The sequence below is a fragment of the Centruroides vittatus genome, unplaced genomic scaffold, assembly GCF_030686945.1.
Source record: "Centruroides vittatus isolate TY-2023 unplaced genomic scaffold, ASM3068694v2 contig_329, whole genome shotgun sequence".
NCBI lineage: Eukaryota > Metazoa > Arthropoda > Arachnida > Scorpiones > Buthidae > Centruroides > Centruroides vittatus.
This window is the reverse complement of record NW_027122113.1, coordinates 800630-822281: the sequence shown is the minus strand read 5'-3', so window position 1 is coordinate 822281 and position 21652 is coordinate 800630. Positions and strand designations below refer to the sequence as shown.

The window sequence follows — 21652 nt, the reverse complement described above, 5'->3', positions numbered from 1 at the left end:
AAATTAGAAGTGTTTAGTAGATATAAAAGTTTAATAGAAGGAAATAGTAAAAAATAGAAGATTACATATTTATTATTGAAAGAACAAATATAATATAATGTTATCATCATTTGAGAGTTTAAATTTATATCAAAATATATAGTAAATCTCGAATTTATCAAATTTAAATTATATACTTGATTTAATTAATTTGACTGTGTATATCTTTTAGCCTGGTTAGGTCATATTTCTGGATTATCGAGATTTTCAGACTTCTCTCAGCCAGATTTTCAATATAGCAGATGTAGAAAATCTCCACTTAAATAACATCAAACTAAAAATAAATCAACCAATCAAAACAAATATATTGAGCATAGTATTATTATAGTATTGTAAATAATAGTTTCACTTTATTATCAATATTTCTCCTTCTGTGAAGATTTTTCTTTTTTTCTTTTCTTTTTTTTGGCCATGAAGCATAGCAAAGCACATGCATATATCTTTCTGAAACAATTACTTTGTCTAATTTATTTTTAGCATTTCTTAGTTAATTGGAGTGAATAAATGTTGTGAATGCAGTATTAGTATTGTTTTGAAAATGGAATCTCTTGTTACTCCTGATTTCATTGTGTTTGAGAAGACATTTTCAAGTTTTTATAATCAAATGTAACTCTCTAAGAATTGATCAAGTCTGATGAAAAAAGGCAAAGGTCTAAATTGATTGAATTGCTGAGGTGTTGTGAAATTAAGATTATTGATTGATTTAATCCAGTATTGATACTAGATTAAAGGTTTTCCTGTTGTAGACAGCTTTGTTAAATTTTCTCTCTCTTTGTAGCATAGTTTTCATATAGTATCTGCCCATACCAAGTCATTTTATACATCTTACTGTGGAGGTCAGGCCAAGAAATGAGTTGGCTCTTTTGGTCAGGACTGATAGGTTAAATGATATCTAATGTAATTATACACAATTTATTAATTTAAATTAGAATTTTCTATTTGTTTAAAAATGTAATAGTGATCAGAATTATTTATAAAGATTATTATTTAAAATTTTATTAAAAATATTTCTGATTAATTTAAAAGCATTTAAATAAAATGAAATACAACAAAACTAATTTCCATAATTTAATATAGACATTGAAAAGATATGACATAGAATTTATTTATTTGTATTTCAGAAATTTTATATAACTATAAAAATTTATAATTAAAATTTTTTATTTTTTAGCTTGATATTCTTGAACCAAAAACTCCTGATGACATTTATAAGACACACCTTGATAATACAAGTAAGAATTAAAATTTTTTTAAAATTTGACTATTATTACAGTGGTGATAAATTATTTAATATTAAACTTCACTTGAAATATATAATATAGGACCATCATTTGGACCAGGAAGTAGTGTTGATTCTGCACGACAAAATTTAGCATCAAGTTTTGTTAATGGATTTGTAAATGCAGCTTTTGGTCAAGATAAACTTTTGATGGAAGATGGAAATAAATGGTTATTTAAAAACAAAGAACATGGTAAGTTTTAAATTTACAAATTAATCATTTTTCGATAAATATACTGTATGCATGCAAGCGCATAAACTTTTCAGGAATGGTCTCTTTTGAATGTAATTTCTAAATTAAATTAAAATATTAATTTATAGTTTGAAACAGGTGATTTTGATTTGTTTTTTTAGTAATAACAATGTATTAATTATATTCATTAAAAATTTCTGAAAATTTTACTTTCATTGTATAAATATATTGTATATTGGGTCTGTTAACATATTGCAATTATTATGAATCAATTAACACATTATTAATGATAAAAAAAAATTACTAATAAAACATATTTCTTATGTATATTTACTTATTATTGAAAACTAGAAACTTAAGACTTTTTAAATTCAATACATTATTATTTTAGAATGTCTTCCTGCAACTCTATGAAAACTTGCTATAAACAATTTTAAAAAAATAATTGTATAGACATTTTTTATTACTAACATAAACAATTATTTTTAATGTATATAAATTCTTAATTTATTTAGGTATGTTGAGTGCAACTGCTTCTTTAGGATTAATTGTTTTATGGGATGTCGACAGTGGACTTTCACAAATTGATAAATATTTATATTCATCCGAAGATTATATTAAGGTAATTTTTAACTATTTTCTTTATAGCTAAATTTTTAAATAAACTTTTTATTATAAAATAAAATGAAAACATGAGTTTAGCAGAGTACCTGTACTTACTGAACAAAATGACTGATTTGGCATAGCAGTAGGATTATTATTATATTTTTTAAAAAGATAATGTCTTCTGCAGACAAGGGGCAAAAATTTCTAGCCCTTCCTATTTTTGAAAACTTCTTAAGTAGACAGTACTCCAGATGATATGTTTCATTTGAATATCATTTTAAAAATATTATACCATCTTTGGTGCCCTCATTTTATAGAATTTTTTGTATTCTTTAACTTCTGAAGATTTTTACAATTCCATTTTTAGATAGTATTCTGACACATTTCACATCAAGCATTGGTAGATTGATGCAGGCATTTCTCCTTTACATTATGGAAGGGAGACATTAAGAAACTTAGAGAACTTTGAAGAAGGAAAGAATAACTGAAGCAAATTGAATCAAATGAGTCATGTGTTGAGAAAATATGCACAAACAATCTGCTTTAGAACCTAGATAGCATAATTGATACTCTTCCAGAGTATTCTAAATTAAATTAAAATTAATTAATTTATTTTTATATAATTATTAAATTTATGAAATGTCGGCTTGTCTGTTTACATTTAGCCAAATTACTTTGTTATGGATTATTAATTACATTTAAAATAGCTTGATAAAAATCCAGTAAATTATTTGATAATTAGTAATGTCATCGGTCAAGCTTGCATTAATTCCAGATTTCTTGAAATAAATTTATTATTAAATTGAATACAAAATGGTATTTAATCCATCTAGTACCAAATTATGTTAATTATCATTTAAAATAGCCCTATAATTTTGGTGATTTTTTTTTTTTTGACTATTTCTGATTACTGTTCTTATTGCACATTACTAACAAAAATGCCTGTGTATAGATTATTTAAAAACCATCAGTATTGCAAAATGTATGGCAAGTTTTTAATAATAAAGTCTCTTGTCCAGAAATTGCCTGTTAAATCCAGACACTTTTTATTAGTTATGAATATTTGTCTAGTTATGTTTTTAAGAAGTTAATATAAATTGTTAGCTTGCTGCTGTTGAAGATTTCCTTATGAATATCAATCAATGATGACAAAACAATATTCACATCGTACTATAATAGTAGCATACTAATCCGTAGTTTAATTATCTGTAAAAAATATAAAAATCATAATTCTTGTCTTAGTTTTTTGTAACTTTTATAACAAATTAATTAATTTTAACTGGTTTCAGAGAATATTTAGCTAGTTGATTGATTTGCTAAAACTAGCTTGGAGAGAGCACTGAACCCAGTTTCTTAAAATTATGATAAAACAATTTTTTTCATTTTGTTTTATTTACTGTCATCTGGTTTTAAGTAAATGTTTAAAAATGTTTTATAGTAATAATAGATTAAAGTATCAATAAATTTTGGACAAATTGGACAAAACAATAACAGCTATTAATAATAGATAATTATATTGAACAAAATGTATTTTCTTTTATATTTCTATAAAAATTATGTAACTTATTTATTTCATCATAATACTTAAAAGAATATATTCAAAATTCACAACAAATTTTAAAAAGTGAGTGAATAGAACTAGAAGTACTTGCTCTTGAATATGAACCCATTAGTTTAATTTGAATGAAATTAAACAATTGTAATTATCATAATGCATTATGATTACTCAGTATCATAAATTGATATTGTATTTTAAATGAGTATTATTATTTGTTTCTAAACAAAAATAATTTTATCTTTTTTTAATAAGATCATTACAATTATCTAATTTTTTTTATGAAGAACAAATATAATAATCGTTAAAAATGACAGATATGATTTCTTGTTAAGTATTTTTTTATCTCAAAAATTTTTTGTTTTTTTTTGTAGTTCAATAATAATGTATTTTTTTATTGCATTTAATTCTCTATTTAAATAAGAAAAATTGAATATTTTCAGGCTGGTGCACTTCTGGCATGTGGAATTGTGAACTGTGGAGTTCGCAACGAATGTGATCCAGCTTTGGCTCTGTTATCTGATTTTGTAACACACAATAATTTAATGATGAGAATTGGTGCAATTGTTGGGTTAGTAAAAGTTTTAGTATTTGAATATTATAATTAGTCAAAATATCATACCAGATTTTTTTAAGATAATCACATATTACCATGAATACATATTTAGAGTTGTACTGTTTGTTTTCAGATTGCTTGGACTTCTCTGAAAACAAACATGAATGAGAAACATTCATTAAAATAAATTTTTAAAGGTATTCTAATAAACAAATTCTGAAGAATACCTTTGTCAAAAAATTTTATATTAAAAGCATTATCTTTTGAAACATTGCACTATACATTGAATGACTACTTAACATTTTTAGCTTCCATTTTTTATAAGTTACAAAGTTACAAGATTATAGTAACAATAACTTATGTAAGGAAAAAAAACAGCAAATGTAGTTACAAGAGTGAACTCGAAATAGCAAAAATAAGTATTATAAAAGATAGGTTTACAAAACAAAACAGTCATAAACTAATAATAAAATAAACTAGTATAATTTTTTGTTTCAAAATTAATTCAAAAATTTTTTTTGGCATCAAATTAATAAGTTTCTGCATGTAATGTAATCTGATAGCAGTAATTCTTCAGTGACAGCATTCTGTCTGTATATACAGTTCTTGCAAGTGTTTCTCAGATTTTCTTTGGGAGTTTAAACCAGGACTGCAAAGTTATCGGTCAATAATTTGAACACCATTTTGCTAGAAACCAATCAAAGATTGACTTTGCTGTATGATCAGGACATTATTATGCTGAAATATGAAGCATGGTTTCCAAATTTCTGCAAATGACAGCAAGTGGTCAAGCATATTCTGATATTGCATTCATGTGATTAGTTAAAAATGAAGTAATTACAGTATTTTTTTTTTTTTTTTTTTCCTGCAGACTGCTCAGATCATCACAGAATCACCATCTTGTCATTTTGAAAAATATTCTTTCTTTCCACATATGCCAATAAAATTGCCAACTAAATTGAATTTTTTTATCATTGAATATTACTCTTTTGTCTTCTAGGCCATTACTTCTTGTGCAAATTTCAGTCTCTGGGTTTTTCTGTTACGTTTGGACTAAAGATGTTGAATGGCCTTTTCTGTATTTGTATGATGAAAAGTTTGGTTAAAAACTGAAGAAAATAATGTAGATTTAAATGTTAAGATGTCTTTCCAATGTGCCAAAGCACCTAAAGAAATCCAGATCAGATTTATTAACCTTCTTAATGGTTCTTTTCTATGCACAGTCAACTTAGAAGGCCTTCCAGGAGATTTTTTAACACCATAACCATTCTTCAGTTGCATAAAATTGTTCACAACATTGTGATTGTTTTCAAAATTTTTGAAATTTCTGTTTGATTTTCCACATTCTTTTTAAAGCTGTAATTTGACATTTCTTCTTTTCTGTGATGTGCCTTTTTCAACCCATGACATTAACTTGCTACTGTGCCACAAACAACAATTGAAATTGCAGACTAAAGCTTTGTGGTGTCAAAGAACAAATGTAAATACAACTTTGCATAAAGGGGAAACAACACTCATACTCTGTTAGAAGATACCTTAGATGGACATATTTTTTTTTAAACTTCTACAACTGTTACGGCTAACGGGAATCTTAGCCAAGTATAAGTTCAGGGTTGTCGATACTCGAGAGTCCGTACCCCAAGGTTCGAATCTATTCTGGGGTATATGTTCGTTCTTGCTCCACACTCATCAACGTCCTAACAACAAGGGACCAAGTCACAAACTGTCTGAACCTACCGGTTCCTCTCGTACCGCGCAGGATTACTATCGCAACGACTTCCGTTGTCGCGCTAGCGGTCTTCTGCCTTAGGGGTGTTTAGTCATAATCCCACGAACAATAGCTTCGCGCCACTAGCCACTCGAACAGGCACATGTACGAAGTGTCCGTTACAACAACAAATAAAAATTCTCATTTTTTTAACAAAAGAATTGATACAAATTATATTTCTGTTTTATTGTTACACTCCTGAATGTGAGACAGTGTAGATTTTTTAATAATTTGCATATTTTTTAAAAATAAAAATGATTGTGGGTTAACCTATCATTATGGAGAATAGTGTGTGCTAACATTTATAGATTAAATATTTCTAGAAATGCTTTGCACCTGGTTGCTTGTTATATTTTCTTAGTTTTTTTAATTATAACTGGATTTTTCTTTGAATAAATAATTTGTATGTAAAAAATACTGAGACCTAAGTATTTATTAATAACCACAAACAACATACCTATACGAGTGCACAAGAAATTAACATATTTTTACTAACATTTTTATTCGTTTATAACAAACATATTTAGGTATGTAACACAGAACAAGATGGCTACATTAAAATCTAACAATCTTTTACAAACAATTTACCAGTTCAGTTTAAAATTAATGTAATTTGTTCTAGAAATTTTAAAAAAAAAGTTTAAAATTATTTCTCGTATTCATTACAAAACGAATTTTGTTTGTGTTTATTATATCCCAGTATTGGAAAGTTATTTATTAATAACAATATAAATTTTATTATTTTATGAAATTTCTTTTTTATATAATGTATAATATTTATTTAAAATTAACATTTTAGACTGGGACTTGCTTATGCTGGATCTAATAGAGCTGATGTATTGAAGTTATTGATTCCTGTATTAAGTGATTCACGTTCAACAATGGAGGTAAATATTTGAAATATAAATTGTTGATTTCTAAATTATTTAAAAATTATACAAAAAATAATAATAATTTCTCTTTCAGGTGATAGGAATGACAGCTTTGGCTTGTGGTATGATTGCTGTAGGTTCATGTAATTCACATGTCTCTGAGATCATTATGGAAAATTTATTAGAGAAAAGTGAAGCAGATTTAAAAGATACTTTTGCTAGATTTTTACCTTTGGGTATTGGTCTATGTTACTTAGGTAAATATAATTAATTTAAATTTACATTTTAATAATTTATTGGTATTCCACAATAGTTCTGCCATTTATGACATACATTATATTTGATTTTGTTTTAATCATTACATCAGTATTTTTAATGATGTATAGTTTGATTGTGCAAAAATTTTAACTTTTACAACAATAGTAACTTTAACACGTTAACCTCCACCTGTAATATGATATTTTCCGTTTTTTCAGGCCACACTGAGAAAATTTGATATTTAATATTTTATTATGATATAAATAGAAGGGTCATTATATAACAGTCAGTAGAGTGAAGATAAAAAAAAAAATATATCAACGATGACTGACCGTCGTATGGCCGGAAACTAGAGACTATAAGACCACGAAATATTTAATATTTTGAATATTTTAATATTTAATATTAATTACTTTATATATAACAAAAGAGAATAATTCAACTAGTTTTCGATATTTTTTCCTTTTTTTAACTATTCACTATTAAAAAAAACTATCAGATGAAGTGGTTCGACCGTCAAACCCCTTCATGAGCCTCATGGGGTGGTTCGACGGTCGGCAGTCAGAAACCAACTTCATAGATGTCTGCGAGAGGCCACCACACAGGATGCAAAATAACGTCTTACGAAGGATAATTTAACCTTGAGTGAAATTACATTGGTTAAAGTGATGTTGGGTGATGGCCGGCAGTCGGATGGCTTTGTGAGGCCTAGGCCTGCGTGTCGGATGACTCTGTGAGGCCATAACTAGTACGATGGCTGGCATGTCAGATGGCAGTTAACGTGTTAATTCAAAATAACTTTTTACCAAATAACCATAATATAATAGTAATTGCTAATCTGCATGTAGATATATATTAAGAGTTTTTATTATGAAAAGGTAAACAACAAGAAGGAATTGATGCAATGATCGAAACTTTTCAAGTAATACCAGAACCATTTCGAAGCATGGCTCTTACCATGATTGATATCTGTATGTATGCAGGTAAGAATTTAATATGTTATATTATAATGAAATAGATACAAAAATACTTGCTACAAAATTTAAAAGTATTTGTTTACTGTAATTGAAAATGATGCTTTTCATTTATTAGCTGCAGAATCAGTTAATGAATGACAAACAGATTTTTATATGCTATATAATGCTTATATAATCTATATATAGAATCTATTTTTTACAATCTATATAATCTTTTCTTATATATAAATATATGTATATGTGTAAGAAAAGACTTGTTTTCCATAGACTTTGTGTTTTCTAGTTAAAATTAGAATCTGAATGCTCAAACATTGTTTTGTTCCTTTTAAAGTACATTTTTGTTTATTGTATATGTGTTCCTATATACACAGATATTAATTTTGATTTGTATTGTTTGTTGTTAAAATTAGTTTAATTTTGAAAACTCAAAATATATAGTTCCATGTAAGTGTTTAATCATTTAAGCATATATAAATATTAAGTATTAGAAGTTAAAAGTTTTTTAACCATTTTATTTTAAAACAATGCTAGTTATTCACTTTGACTGTGGTTTAAGAATTTTTAATAGCTTTCAATGTAATTCACTGATAAAGCATATTTCAGAACATGATATATAACTACACAAAGCTATACTGTTTTGAAAAGATTTGAAATACTTGCTTATATGCATTGAAAATTATTAGACTAACAAAAGTATATAAAACTGCAGCAGTTTCAAATTTTCTCTGGATTTAAGACAATTAAAAATATTTATTTTTGTCATATATTTTTTATTGTATACTTGTTGTTTTAATTATTAGACTATTTATAGCTAATTGTTTTATTTTGAATAAAATTCTCTATTGATTGAAATCTGATAACTAACCCTCTTTTAGAAAATATAATTTTTCATGTAAAATAATGTGTAATTGAATCTTATAAAAAATACATTGTAAGGATTTATAATATAAATATTTTTAAAACAGTTATACAAAATAAATAAATTTATGAAATATGTATAAAATATTTTTTCTGAGGTTAGGAAATCTTGGGGAAAAAATTTTAATTTCATATTTATAAATATAGTTTTATTTTGTTTAAAATTATTGTGTGTAATAAAGCAAAATATAAAAATTTGGTGGTGTTATGAACATTCGTGAAAGAAAAATATATTTCCTTGTTTTTAATATTTAGGTTTTCATATACACAAAATAAAATAAAAACTCTAGTATATAAAGTTATAAAATAAGTAGAGAGAGTATTAAATTTTTAACATATATTTTTGCAATAAATTATCTTTTCATAAATATTAAATTAGCATTTGGTGGTGTTTGTTTTTTTAATCTGAAATTTTTTTATCTCTCTAATAACTTTCAGCTCAGTTGTTGACAGTGAAATAGTTCAAATATATGTGATGATTTTTCTTTTAACAGGAACAGGAAATGTGTTAAAGATTCAGTCCTTACAACACATATGCAGTGAACATTATGAACCTAATGAAAAGGTATATTTTAATAGTAATAATTATAAAATGTTATATCAGAGAAATAAGGTGATAAAACAGCAATGCTACCTTATCACCTTATTTAATGCCATAAGACAGCATTGTTGTCTTATGGCATTAAAATGTTACTCTAATAGTCATCCAGATAGAAAAATTGTTACTTGTTTTTCTTCTTATTGACATGCATCTTTCATATACCTTAATTGCTTACCTGGAAATTGAATTCTGAACATTGTCATGATGTGAAAATGAATGACATATAAAATATTTATTAATAAATTCATTTTGTACATTGTTTGACAAGCAAATTATTTAGTGAATAAGTAATCACATGGCACATCACTGATCAAGTCAACTATTGTTGAATAATTGTTTATATAATGTAACGTGATTTCTCTTAATAGGCTGAAAAATTTCTAATGCATAAAATATTGGCTGTTGTTTCAAAATATAAAAATGTGTTTTTTGCAATTTTATTTTATAACTAAATATTAATTTAGTCTTAATAAAATTGATATTTTAATTTTTGCAGGAAGAAAAAAAAGATGATAAGAAAGACAAAGATGACAAAAAAGAAGATAAATCAACTTCATCTCCTGATTTATCATCTCATCAAGCCGTTGCTGTTTTGGGTATTGCATTAATTGCTATGGGTGAAGATATTGGTTCTGAAATGGCATTCAGAGCTTTTGGGCATCTGGTAATTTCTGAAAACAATTTCATTTATTTTCATTTTTTCAATATAGATTCTATATTATAGTATTTTATAGTTAAGATATGGAGAACCTATTATCAAAAGAGCTGTTCCTCTAGCTTTAGCATTAATTTCTGTCTCCAATCCCAAATTAAACATTCTCGAAACACTAAGCAAATTTTCGCATGATAGTGATCCAGAAGTAACTTATAATGCCATTTTTGCTCTAGGAATAGTAGGAGCAGGTAAGAAAAGTTTACATTGTAGAATAATTTACATCATTATCATCAGAATATAATAAAATATTATTATAGGTACCAATAATGCAAGATTGGCAGCAATGTTAAGACAATTAGCACAATACCATGCAAAAGATCCAAACAGCCTTTTTATGGTAAGAATTGCCCAGGGTCTAGCTCATTTAGGAAAAGGAACTCTGACACTTTGCCCTTATCATAGTGATCGTCAATTAATGAGTCCTGTTGCAGTTGCTGGGCTGCTTGCAACATTAGTAGCTTTCTTAGATGTCAAAAACAGTGAGTTTTATATATATATATATATATGTGTGTGTGTGTGTGTGTGTCTGTTTATATGCAAATATATTTAAATAAAAATAAGATAACTTAAATGCTTATTTTATTTACAGTTATATTGGGAAAATCACACTATGTAATGTATCATTTAGTGGCTGCAATGCAACCTCGAATGTTAGTCACATTTGATGAAGAATTAAGGCCACTTCCAGTACCTGTTCGAGTAGGACAGGTAAGTACAAACAATTTAACTCCCTGAGTATTAGATTATTTAACACAATATATAAAAAATACTTCTAAAATCAAAATTTTTAAAAATGATTTTGTTTAATTTTCAATATAAAAAAATGACTATGCACACATACCCATGAACTAAAACTGTATATTGAAGTATGCTAAACTTATTTTAATAACCCATTGAAATTATGCAATTACTGCAATAAAATTGCATTTTTACTGATACTGAACACGATGACCAGTAATGTCCACAGCTGCCTAAAAGTAAATTTTAAATTTAATCACGAGCAGTTATGAATAATCTAGGTCCATTTGAGAAATATAACCAAAAGGAATTTATTAACTAATTCAGTATCCGATTTATTCATAGCAAGTGATCAATTTCTTCAGTGATTCTGTTTAAAATTTCCTAATAACAGAACTGCACGATGTGAAAAATTTTTATTCTTTTAATAGAATGGATTATTTACCAGATTTTTATAATACTCCAGAAAAGCATTTTGATCAGGTATAAAATCTATGCAAACTAAATTCTGCTGAAATCATAAGCTTATATCCTGCTTTATTTTACTATTTTAATTCAAAAGAAAGACATCTGTTTGTGTTTGATAGTTCCATTTTTCAGATTGTTTATAAATTTTTCTCAGTAAGGAATAGTTTGTTCCCCTCGATGTGGGTTCCTGTCCGTGGTGAGGGGACCTCCCAGAGATGGTTTAGTAACTTTTCTTTACCATCCCTGGGATCTGAACGCCCACCCACGTGTTTGCCGTGCGTGGTGACCCGTATGCCGGAAAAGGGGATCCTGGTAGTTGAGGGGCAACATAACGTCCCCAACACACTGCTTTGGCCCCTGCTTCGGATAAACGGGAGGCTCAAATCAGGCTCCGTTTGAGTCAATCGGCTGGTCGTTGAGTCATTCTTGACCTCGGCCTGGAGTCAACCGATCGATGCAGACCGGGCGGACACGTCAGACAAGGTGTGCTCTTCTCGACTGCATTGTGAGGGTATAGCTCCTGGGAAACCCTGGTGTGACGGTCTATGGGATCCTCTCATGTGATGGCATCCCCTTGTTGGGCCCCATGGTGGGTGGGGTCACTAGGAGCTGAATATCTACTCTTAAATATGGATTCTAAAACCTTAAAAAATCCAGACATGCCAAAAAACACAAATGAAAACACTTCCAGTCAGCCATGCTACTTGATAGTGCATGCTACTGGAGAAAAACCTCTGTCAAAATGCTCCCCTTTCTTGATCCAGAAGTTATTCGAATCAACCATTGGGCACCTGAAGAAAACACAGAAATTGAGGTCAGGGGACCTACTTGTAGAAACTGCCTCATCTCAACAATCGGCAAAACTTTTAGCTACAAAGAATTTAGGAGAAATTGAAGTGACAGTCACACCACATGGAAGTTTGAATTCATCACGTGGTGTGATATCTGAGATCGATCTGATGTCTGAAGATGAATCAGATATCCAGATCGGTCTTTCAGACCAAGGCGTCACTGCTGTCCGACGCATCTCCATTCGTCGGGATGGCAAGTTGATTCCTACAAAACATCTTATTTTGACATTTAATAAACCGACTTTGCCATCTGTTATTACAGCCGGTTATCTGCGCTGCCCAGTTCGCCCATATGTTCCAAATCCGCTGCGTTGCTTTAAATGCCAGCGATTTGGACATTCACAAACATCTTGCCGAGGAGGGAAAAGCGTATGCGCACAGTGTGGGACGGAAGGTCGTGAGAGTACCGAATGTAAATGTACCCCATGCTGTGTGAACTGCAAGGATGCCCATCCTGCCTACTCTCGAAGGTGCCCAGCATGGCAGAGAGAGAAAGAGATCCAGCGAGTGAAAACCATCAACAACCTACCTTACCCAGAGGCTCGCCGCATGGTCACTTCAAGTGCACCACTGAAGCAGAAGACATATGCTGCTGTCTTGAAGTCCACAAACTCTTGTGGGGTTCAAACAGATATCTCTGTCTCTCCAAGTGAAACCCTTACCCACCATGCGAAATGTTTAATACTCCCATCTACTCAAACACCAGAAAAGGAGAGCAAGAAGATCAAAACACCCCTACCTAAAACAGGGGTAATAACAAGAAATGTGGGTTCCAAAAAGGCCAATAAAAACCCACTTAACAAGCAAAAAGTGAAAGTTGCCCTCTCTAAATCAGCTAAAAGGTCAGAGACTCAGTCTATGAATGAGTTCTCTGACTTTTCTGATGAAGAGACTAATATGAAGGTTACAAAACCAAAGTCACCTCCAAAAGAGAGACCCCCTGTTAAATTAAAGAGGGATATCCTCGCAAAGAATGCTGTTTCAAACACATAATGGATTATAAAATAATCCAATGGAACTGTCGTGGTTTCCGCAACAACTTCTCTGACATTAAACACCTGACATACTCTACCTCATCTCTCTGCGTGGCACTCCAGGAAACACATCTAAAACCTGGAGAAAGAATTTCTTTAAAAGGATTCGATCTTTACCGTAAAGATGACGACAGCCACACCCGCGCCAGTGGAGGTGTGGCTGTACTGGTTTCAAACCGCATCCCGTCTTTTCCGGTACAAATAACAACAGAGCTGCAAGCTGTGGCAGTCAGAATATCTATGGGCGTCACTGTCACAGTTTGTTCCATATACTTGCCACCAGATGTCAGAGTCAATGACGATGAATTGGATGCATTGGTTGAACAGCTGCCAACTCCTTTCCTTTTACTTGGTGATTTCAATGGCCACAATCCAATGTGGGGCAGTCACGATATCAACCGTCGAGGCAGAGCCATTGAAAGATTCATAGGTAATCACCAACTATATTTATTTAATACTGGAGAAGTGACATACTTCCACGCCCCAACAAGAACATTCACTGCCATTGATCTATCATTAGCAACCCCAAATCTGTTTTCAGCGTTTATATGGGAGGTTGGATCTAATCCACTTTCCAGTGACCACTTCCCAATATTTCTAAAATACCAAGGCAGAGAAAGCTGTGAAACAGCCCGTCCACCACGCTGGAAACTTGAAACGGCAGATTGGCCTGCATTTTCCTCTTTGGCTAACGTCACTGAGGAAATGGTCAATACTGCTGATATCAATGATGCAGTCGAAGTTGTCACTTCCAGTATTATTCAGGCAGCCGAAAAAACAATGGGGAAAACGTCAACCAGATATCCAAAACATCCGAAACCATGGTGGGATCAGAATTGCGAGGCAGCATTTAAAAAGCAAAAGAAAGCATGGGGGATTTTCAGAAGATACCCCACTGCTAACAATTTGGTTGCTTTTAAGAAAGCAAAGGCTAATGCCAGAAAAATAAGAAGGCAAAGCCAAAGGGATTCTTGGAGGAAGTATGTTTCTAGCATAACATCTTCCACCAGCTCAAAAGCAGTCTGGGATAAAATCCATAAAATCAATGGAAAATATGCTTCTCACTCTCTGTCCATGCTGGAAAGTAATGGCACAATAATCAGTGACATAAAAGGTATTGCTGATTTGTTGGGTGAAACATTTTCGTCTTCATCCAGCAATATTATGTATACAAGGGATTTTCAGGCTTATAAAGTCCAAACTGAAAAACAATATCTAAACTTCCACTCCCCATCTAATGAGGAATATAATGTGCCATTCAGCAGAATAGAACTATGTACAGCAATCTCTCGCTCGGGGAATACTGCTGTAGGTCCGGATAAAATCCACTACAGCATGATAAAAAATCTGTCAAACAATTCCCTTAGTAACCTTCTGAATCTGTTTAACAGAATATGGACAGAACATATTTTTCCTGACTCTTGGAGGCTATCAATTATTATTCCCATACCCAAACCAGGTAAAGACCGCAAGAATCCCTCTAATTACAGACCAATTTCTTTGACTAGTTGTCTGTGCAAACTTTTCGAGAGAATGGTAAACAGACGCCTGATGTTCCTCCTAGAGGAAAAGAACTACTTTTCACCACATCAGAGTGGATTTCGTAGGAACAGAAGTACTACAGATAATTTACTAAATCTTGAAACATCCATTCGCGAAGCGTTTGTAAGACGACAGCACTTAGTGTCTGTGTTTTTTGATATAGAGAAGGCCTATGATCGCTGCTGGCGATACGGGATACTCCGTGATCTGCACAAATTCGGATTGCGGGGTAATTTGCCAATTTTTATAAAAAACTTCCTACAGAATCGAAGATTCCAAGTTAGGATGGGCAACACTTTATCTAGGCCTTTTACACAAGAAGAAGGTGTTCCTCAAGGTTGTATTTTGAGTGTGACTCTGTTCCTAATAAAAATTAACAGTATAACTAACTGTCTCCCTCCCAGTGTGAAACACTCTCTGTATGTGGATGACTTTCAGATTTCCTGTCAGTCTAGTAACATGGGTTTTATTGAGAGACAACTGCAAACCTCCTTAAATCGAATAGACAATTGGTCCAAGACTAATGGTTTCAGTTTTAACGTAGAGAAGACCTCATGCATCCACTTTTGCCGAAGGCGTGGTTTGCACCTGGATCCTGAAATTCACCTAAATGGGGTTAAAATCCCAATGGTCAACGAAGCAAAATTTTTGGGTGTCGTGTTTGACCATAAATTGACGTTCTTACCACACTTGCGCAATTTGAAGAGTAGATGTTTAAAAGCTCTAAACCTTTTAAAGGTATTGTGCTGCTCATCCTGGGGAGCAGACAAGTGTTCTATGCTCAGGATTTATAGGGCCCTTGTTCACTCTAAGCTGGACTATGGATGCGTTGTGTATGGCTCTACACGAGAATCTACTCTTCGGATGCTGGATCCAATCCACCATCAAGCATTGCGTTTGTGCACTGGTGCATTTCGAACTTCTCCTGTACAAAGTTTGTATGTGGATGCTCATGAGCCTCCACTATCTCTTAGGAGAGAACAGTTGTCTCTTTTTTATTACATTAAACAGAGATCTCAAAATAAACTTTTAGCTGATTGTTCAGATAGTCAGCTGAGGAGATTATTTGCAGCTCGCCCAAGTAGTGTCCCTACATTTGACATAAGAATGGAGAATGTAAGCAGCACGATTGACCTGGACACAAGCAACATTTTGCAGGTCGAGGTCGATAATATATCACCTTGGTCAATTCCTGTGATAAACGTTGATTTAAGCTTAAAGCAGTTTCTAAAAGAAATCACCCCAGACTACATTTATAGACAGCACTTCGCAGAAATTCAACATCGTGACAGGAATTTAATTCCTATATACACTGATGGATCTAAATCGGATGACTATGTTGGCTTAGCCTTTGTTTGCCAGGATGAAATCGTGGCAGAACAAATAGCACCGAATTCTTCCATTTTTACTGCGGAGTTGCAGGCTATTTATTTAGCCTTAAAGTATATAAATAGGAAAGGTCATTGTTGCTGCGTGATTTACACTGACTCAGTTAGTGCACTTCAGGCTTTGATCTCGTATGAACCTAGTTTTCACTCCATAGTGATTAAAATTCGTAAGCTGATTTGCCATCTTTTTGCGAGGAATTTCTCTATAAAATTTTGTTGGGTCCCAGGCCATGTAGGTATAAGAGGGAATGAAGAAGCTGACGTAGCTGCAAAGTCAGCAAGCCCTTCTCAGCATACAATGTTTATTGAAGGAGGTGACTTGAAGCTAGTTGTTAAAAAACGACTAGAGGAGAGATGGCAAAATGTGTGGAACGCACAAGTCCACAATAAACTACACGAGATCAAACCTGTGATAGAAAATTGGACACAGAAGAAACCTTATGACAGGAGATCTGAGGTCATTCTTACTCGTTTGAGAATTGGACATACTCGACTGACTCATCAATACCTTTTGAAGGGTGATGACCAGCCTGTATGTCAGTATTGCAACTGTAATGTAAGTGTTAAGCACATACTGAGCAATTGCATCGCCTCTGAACGGATTCGTAGGCAGCATTTTGGAAATGCAAGTTTTAACGAGATTTTGGGCCAGAGGCCAAATGTTGATAAATTATTGAACTTTCTAAAAGTTACAAATATTTATAAAGAAATTTAATTATTTATTTATTTATATCCATATACATCTTGTTGTTATACACAGTTTAACTGTTGTATATTTTTGTTATTGGTTTTTTGTTTTTTGTTTTGTTCATTTTTATTGTTATTTATGTACATATATATACCATAAGTTGTGGCACAGCTTGGCCTATGTGGGCCCTTGTGCCAATAAACTTTAACCAACAACAACAACAACGAATAGTTTGCAAAAGAATTTTGTTTGCCATAAATAAGAAACTTAATAATATAAAAGTTCTTATTGATGATGATTCCTCTAATGTTTGTTACTATACTGATAGAAGTAAAAGTACTGTTTTATGAATTTTCCATATTATATATATTATAAGAAATGAAAAAATTCATAATTATTCTTATATACTAAAATGTTAAGAAAAGTAATGTAATAAACTAGCACAGGATTAATAATTTATCCAGTTAAGATTTGGAATACTATTATTCAGTAGAATATTTATTCTACTGAATAATAGTAATAATTTGAAATAATAAAATATTCAGTAGAAATAAATAAACTGTCTTATGGCATTAAACTTAAGTGCTAGTACTTTTAATGAAGCATTAAAAAGTTTAAAATAAAATCTTAAATTTAGTAAACTAACAAAGTTAAATTTATATTAACATTTAATAAAATGTATATTAAAAAAAGAAAAACAGCAATTTGAATATTTCTTTTGTAAAATGCATTATGCAAAATTGATGACAGAAATTTGAGAGAAGAAAAATTTACATTTAGATCTACCATATTTTTAATATAAATTTTGAAACTAATTTTGCATTATTCTGAAATGTTTGTGTTTTATATTTTGACTTATATTATGCATTTATGGCATTTTTAAGTAAAAGTATTTGTTCAGTTTGTGTATTTAATGATTTATTTGAAGATATCTAGTATGTGTTTTTTGAATCTTATGTTTGCTAAGTTTCAGTTTCTATTCATTACAAACAGTCATTAAGTGAAATTAAATTTTTCCTTTAGTTTTTATATATTTGCTTTTTAATAGACATAATTAGAATATTATTAGTGTAGTAAAAATGTTGATTTTGCTCTATATAACTACTGACATTTTATCATGATGATTTCTATTATTTATAATAAACATTTGATTTATTTTTCCAATATCCTGAAACAGTAAATTTCAACTACTATAGTAAAAGGTATAATAATAGTTGAAATCAAAACATTTTGTAAGAGAATGTTCACAAAGATAGTTTTTTATATTATCTATAAATTGCTGTTAATCTATGTATTAACTGGTAAAAGTATGATAAAATTTTTATCAGGTTGCTTAGAAAGTTTGTTTTTTTTTAATTTATTAGCAATTACAGCAATATGATGATCATTCTTTTCTATCATTTTTGTTATAAGTACATTACACAGTAGAAACACTATTATCCATCAGGGATTGAGGCTGTGACAGATATGAGAAATAGACAGATAATTCTTCCTACCAGTAAAGAAAAATTAATTTACAGTTTACAATTAATACACAATCCTATATGTACAGTAATATGCAATCAACTGTTTATTTATTGTACTGCATCACATATATATACAGCACTGTATCTTAACTCACATATAGTACAAGAAGTAGAGGTTTATACATAGTAAAATATACATTTATAAAATATAACTCAGAAAAATTAATGTTTCATTGAATAGATTACTCCCGAAGTAAATTGTAAGTGATTGAAATGAGTGAACTTCATAAAGCATTCTTTATTATACTTTGACTCATTGAACCATCACAACAAACAAATACTATCTATACCAAAGTAAATAATTTACAGATGTGTTTGGAAATTTTTCAATAATTACCATCATAAACAGAGAAAATACTGTTTATGATGTGTTTGGAAATTTTTCAAGACAGTGTGCCCATATATTTCAGTGGCAAACTACAAAAATTAAGAAAATTGAAATGAGAGAATCTGAATCATTCATTATATTCAATTTGAAGATATAAAAAAAATTGTGTTTGTGACTTTTAATTCTAAATTCTTTTATCACAGCAGTATTTTCAGGTGTTCTGACCCAATGGGCTAGAATTTTAATAAAACAAGGATAATATGTTCTTGATCCATGTTATATTATAAAGTATTTGTTTTACTTAATAATTCAAAATATTGGTATTCTGAAGTCTAATATAAATATAATGATTTTTAAAATTTATAGAATAATTTGAGTAAATGCTTAATATAATTTAGCATAAAAGATGATGCAGTGGTTTAAATTACATTTGTATATTGATAATTATAGGCAGTTGATATTGTCGGACAAGCGGGAAAACCAAAAACCATAACTGGTTTCCAGACACACACCACACCTGTGTTACTTGCCTTTGGTGAACGAGCAGAATTAGCTACTGAAGAATGTATCCTTTAAATGTTTTAAGATTTAAAATAAGTCATTCAAATAGCTAAAAGTACTGAGAAATATAAATATTTTTCATAAATATTGAATTTAAATATAGCAAAATTTTCTCTTTCAAAAATATTTTAGTCTTTTGAATAGCTTTTTAATAAATATTTTGTGATTTTATTAAAATAATAGCAGATATTTGTATTGTTTAAAATATTTACTAAGAAGACATTAAAAATATTGACTGATTATTTTCTTCTATCTTCTAAAATATTTCGTTAATTTCTAGTTTTGATCACTGGAAAGGTAATGAATGTGGGGAAAAAATAAAACTTTGAATTTGTTAAGATTTTTTTTTCATAGACAGATAAATAAATGATTACTTGTTTTTGAAGTGCAAGCCATTGCAAATGACTTCAGCAATTTCCAGTAAATTAGAATGATTTCTAGTTAATTTATTAGATTAATTTTTGTTTTTTTAATGTAATATATTTAGACAGTGAGAAATTCGATATATAAAAGAAATAATTATATACTTTGCTGTTTTACACAAGAATAAATCAGAGATCCTGACAAATGGTATAGTTTAATTTTAATAGTCTGCTGATATCTTTTAAAATATTGCACATGAATGAACACACATTTTGCCAACGTCGTGACTAAAATTACTTTCTTGAGTATTACAATCTCAAAAAGGTCTCCATCACGTTAAATTTAATAAAATATTTCTCAATAGCACTGAATATATTATTTTTGGAACTGATTAAATCAAATCATTGGATACTGAATCTGATAAATAGGACTAGGAGATATCAGAATGATCATGTGCATTACCATAATACAGCCATCTATTCTACTGTCATTTTTATTAGATCATTATTTCATTAATGATTATGCTTTGCTGTATTTCTAGGTTTTAAACAAAATTTGTAATTTCTATTTTGCCATTTGTATCAAATGGGAGAAAATACTTTGTTATTCTAAGTGTGGTTATGAAATAGAGAGATTGTCTATGCAAAAAAGTTCAGCTGTGTATTCGAACACAATTGAACTTACTGTCACGGTGGACTTACAATCAAAATCAGTCCTGAAAATTACCTGAAAGTGACTCATAAACCCACTTTTTTGAAATCATTAGAACCAACTTTTGTTATTTTATTTTTCTTAATAATTCATTCTAAAAATGAAAGTAGAGAAAAATACATTTGAACTCCAATCTGTTCTGTAATTATTTAATTTTACAAAAATACTGGTCCACAAACACAAAGTTTGAGAAGCACTAATATAGAGATGATAATTATGAGATTCATTTGAAATTTTATTTAAGCAATGTTTCTATTAAATATTCTTTTCCAGTTGGCTCTTTTAAATAATATATTGTTTTAATTATTTACATTCTGATTTAAGCTAAATTTATAAACAAATGATTTAAAATATTTAACTACATAGTTAGTTGTATTAGTAATATGTTAAGGCATTTCTTTTAATTAGTTCCAGCTCGTGAATTTTATTTTATTACATGTTTCATTTGTCCTGTTTTCTTAACAAATTGACAGATATCCCGCTTACGCCAGTTTTGGAAGGCTTTGTCATCTTGAGGAAGAATCCCGATTACAGTACATAGCAAAATAAAATCATCAGTTAGAACATTCTTGTTTTCATTTTATTTTTTATTTACGTGTAATTGAATACAACGTTGTTAATAAAAAGAAAAGTAATTCTTATAAAATTTCATGTTTTTCAAATAATAGGAAAAGTCTGCATAAAAAGGAAATAATTTGTTGACATTTAGAACAAATAAGAATAATTCATTCATTAAAAATTAAACTGTTCAATCATATTTTCTGAAATTTATTCAAAAGTTTTCTTACTTCCGTGTATTTTATGAAATTTTTATTGCTACTGCGAGATATACTTTCAGTTACGTATTCAGTATTTATTCTAAATTAAAAAAAAAGTTCAGTGCACTGTTTATTATCTTGCAGCTGCACTGTTTATTAAAATAAATACGGTATTTGAACTTAAGCACTTGTTCATAAATTATAGATTTTAGATCATTATAACATTCTAACAAATTACAATTTGAAATGTTTAATAATTTACTGACCATTAATGCTTTTCATTAGTTATTATTAAGTTGAATTTATCTGTGAATCTTCAATTTATTTCATTATCTTTTATTATATAGAATCTACTGAAA

At 29.8% G+C, this 21652-nt stretch overlaps 1 protein-coding gene across 1 annotated transcript in view; it reads left to right on the top strand.

Moving 5' to 3' along the window:
• The window catches only part of Rpn1 (regulatory particle non-ATPase 1), a 41683-nt gene extending 20502 nt beyond the window's left edge, over nt 1-21181 (top strand). Inside the window, 14 exon segments of the mRNA XM_067268483.1 lie at nt 1211-1271; nt 1362-1511; nt 2027-2133; nt 4116-4243; nt 6796-6883; nt 6963-7125; nt 8005-8109; nt 9516-9586; nt 10119-10286; nt 10357-10525; nt 10595-10816; nt 10927-11045; nt 19351-19465; nt 21009-21181. Coding sequence (XP_067124584.1) covers nt 1211-1271; nt 1362-1511; nt 2027-2133; nt 4116-4243; nt 6796-6883; nt 6963-7125; nt 8005-8109; nt 9516-9586; nt 10119-10286; nt 10357-10525; nt 10595-10816; nt 10927-11045; nt 19351-19465; nt 21009-21076 — 1734 coding nt within the window. The 3' untranslated portion in view covers nt 21077-21181.
• Nucleotides 21182-21652: the final 471 nt, after the last annotated feature.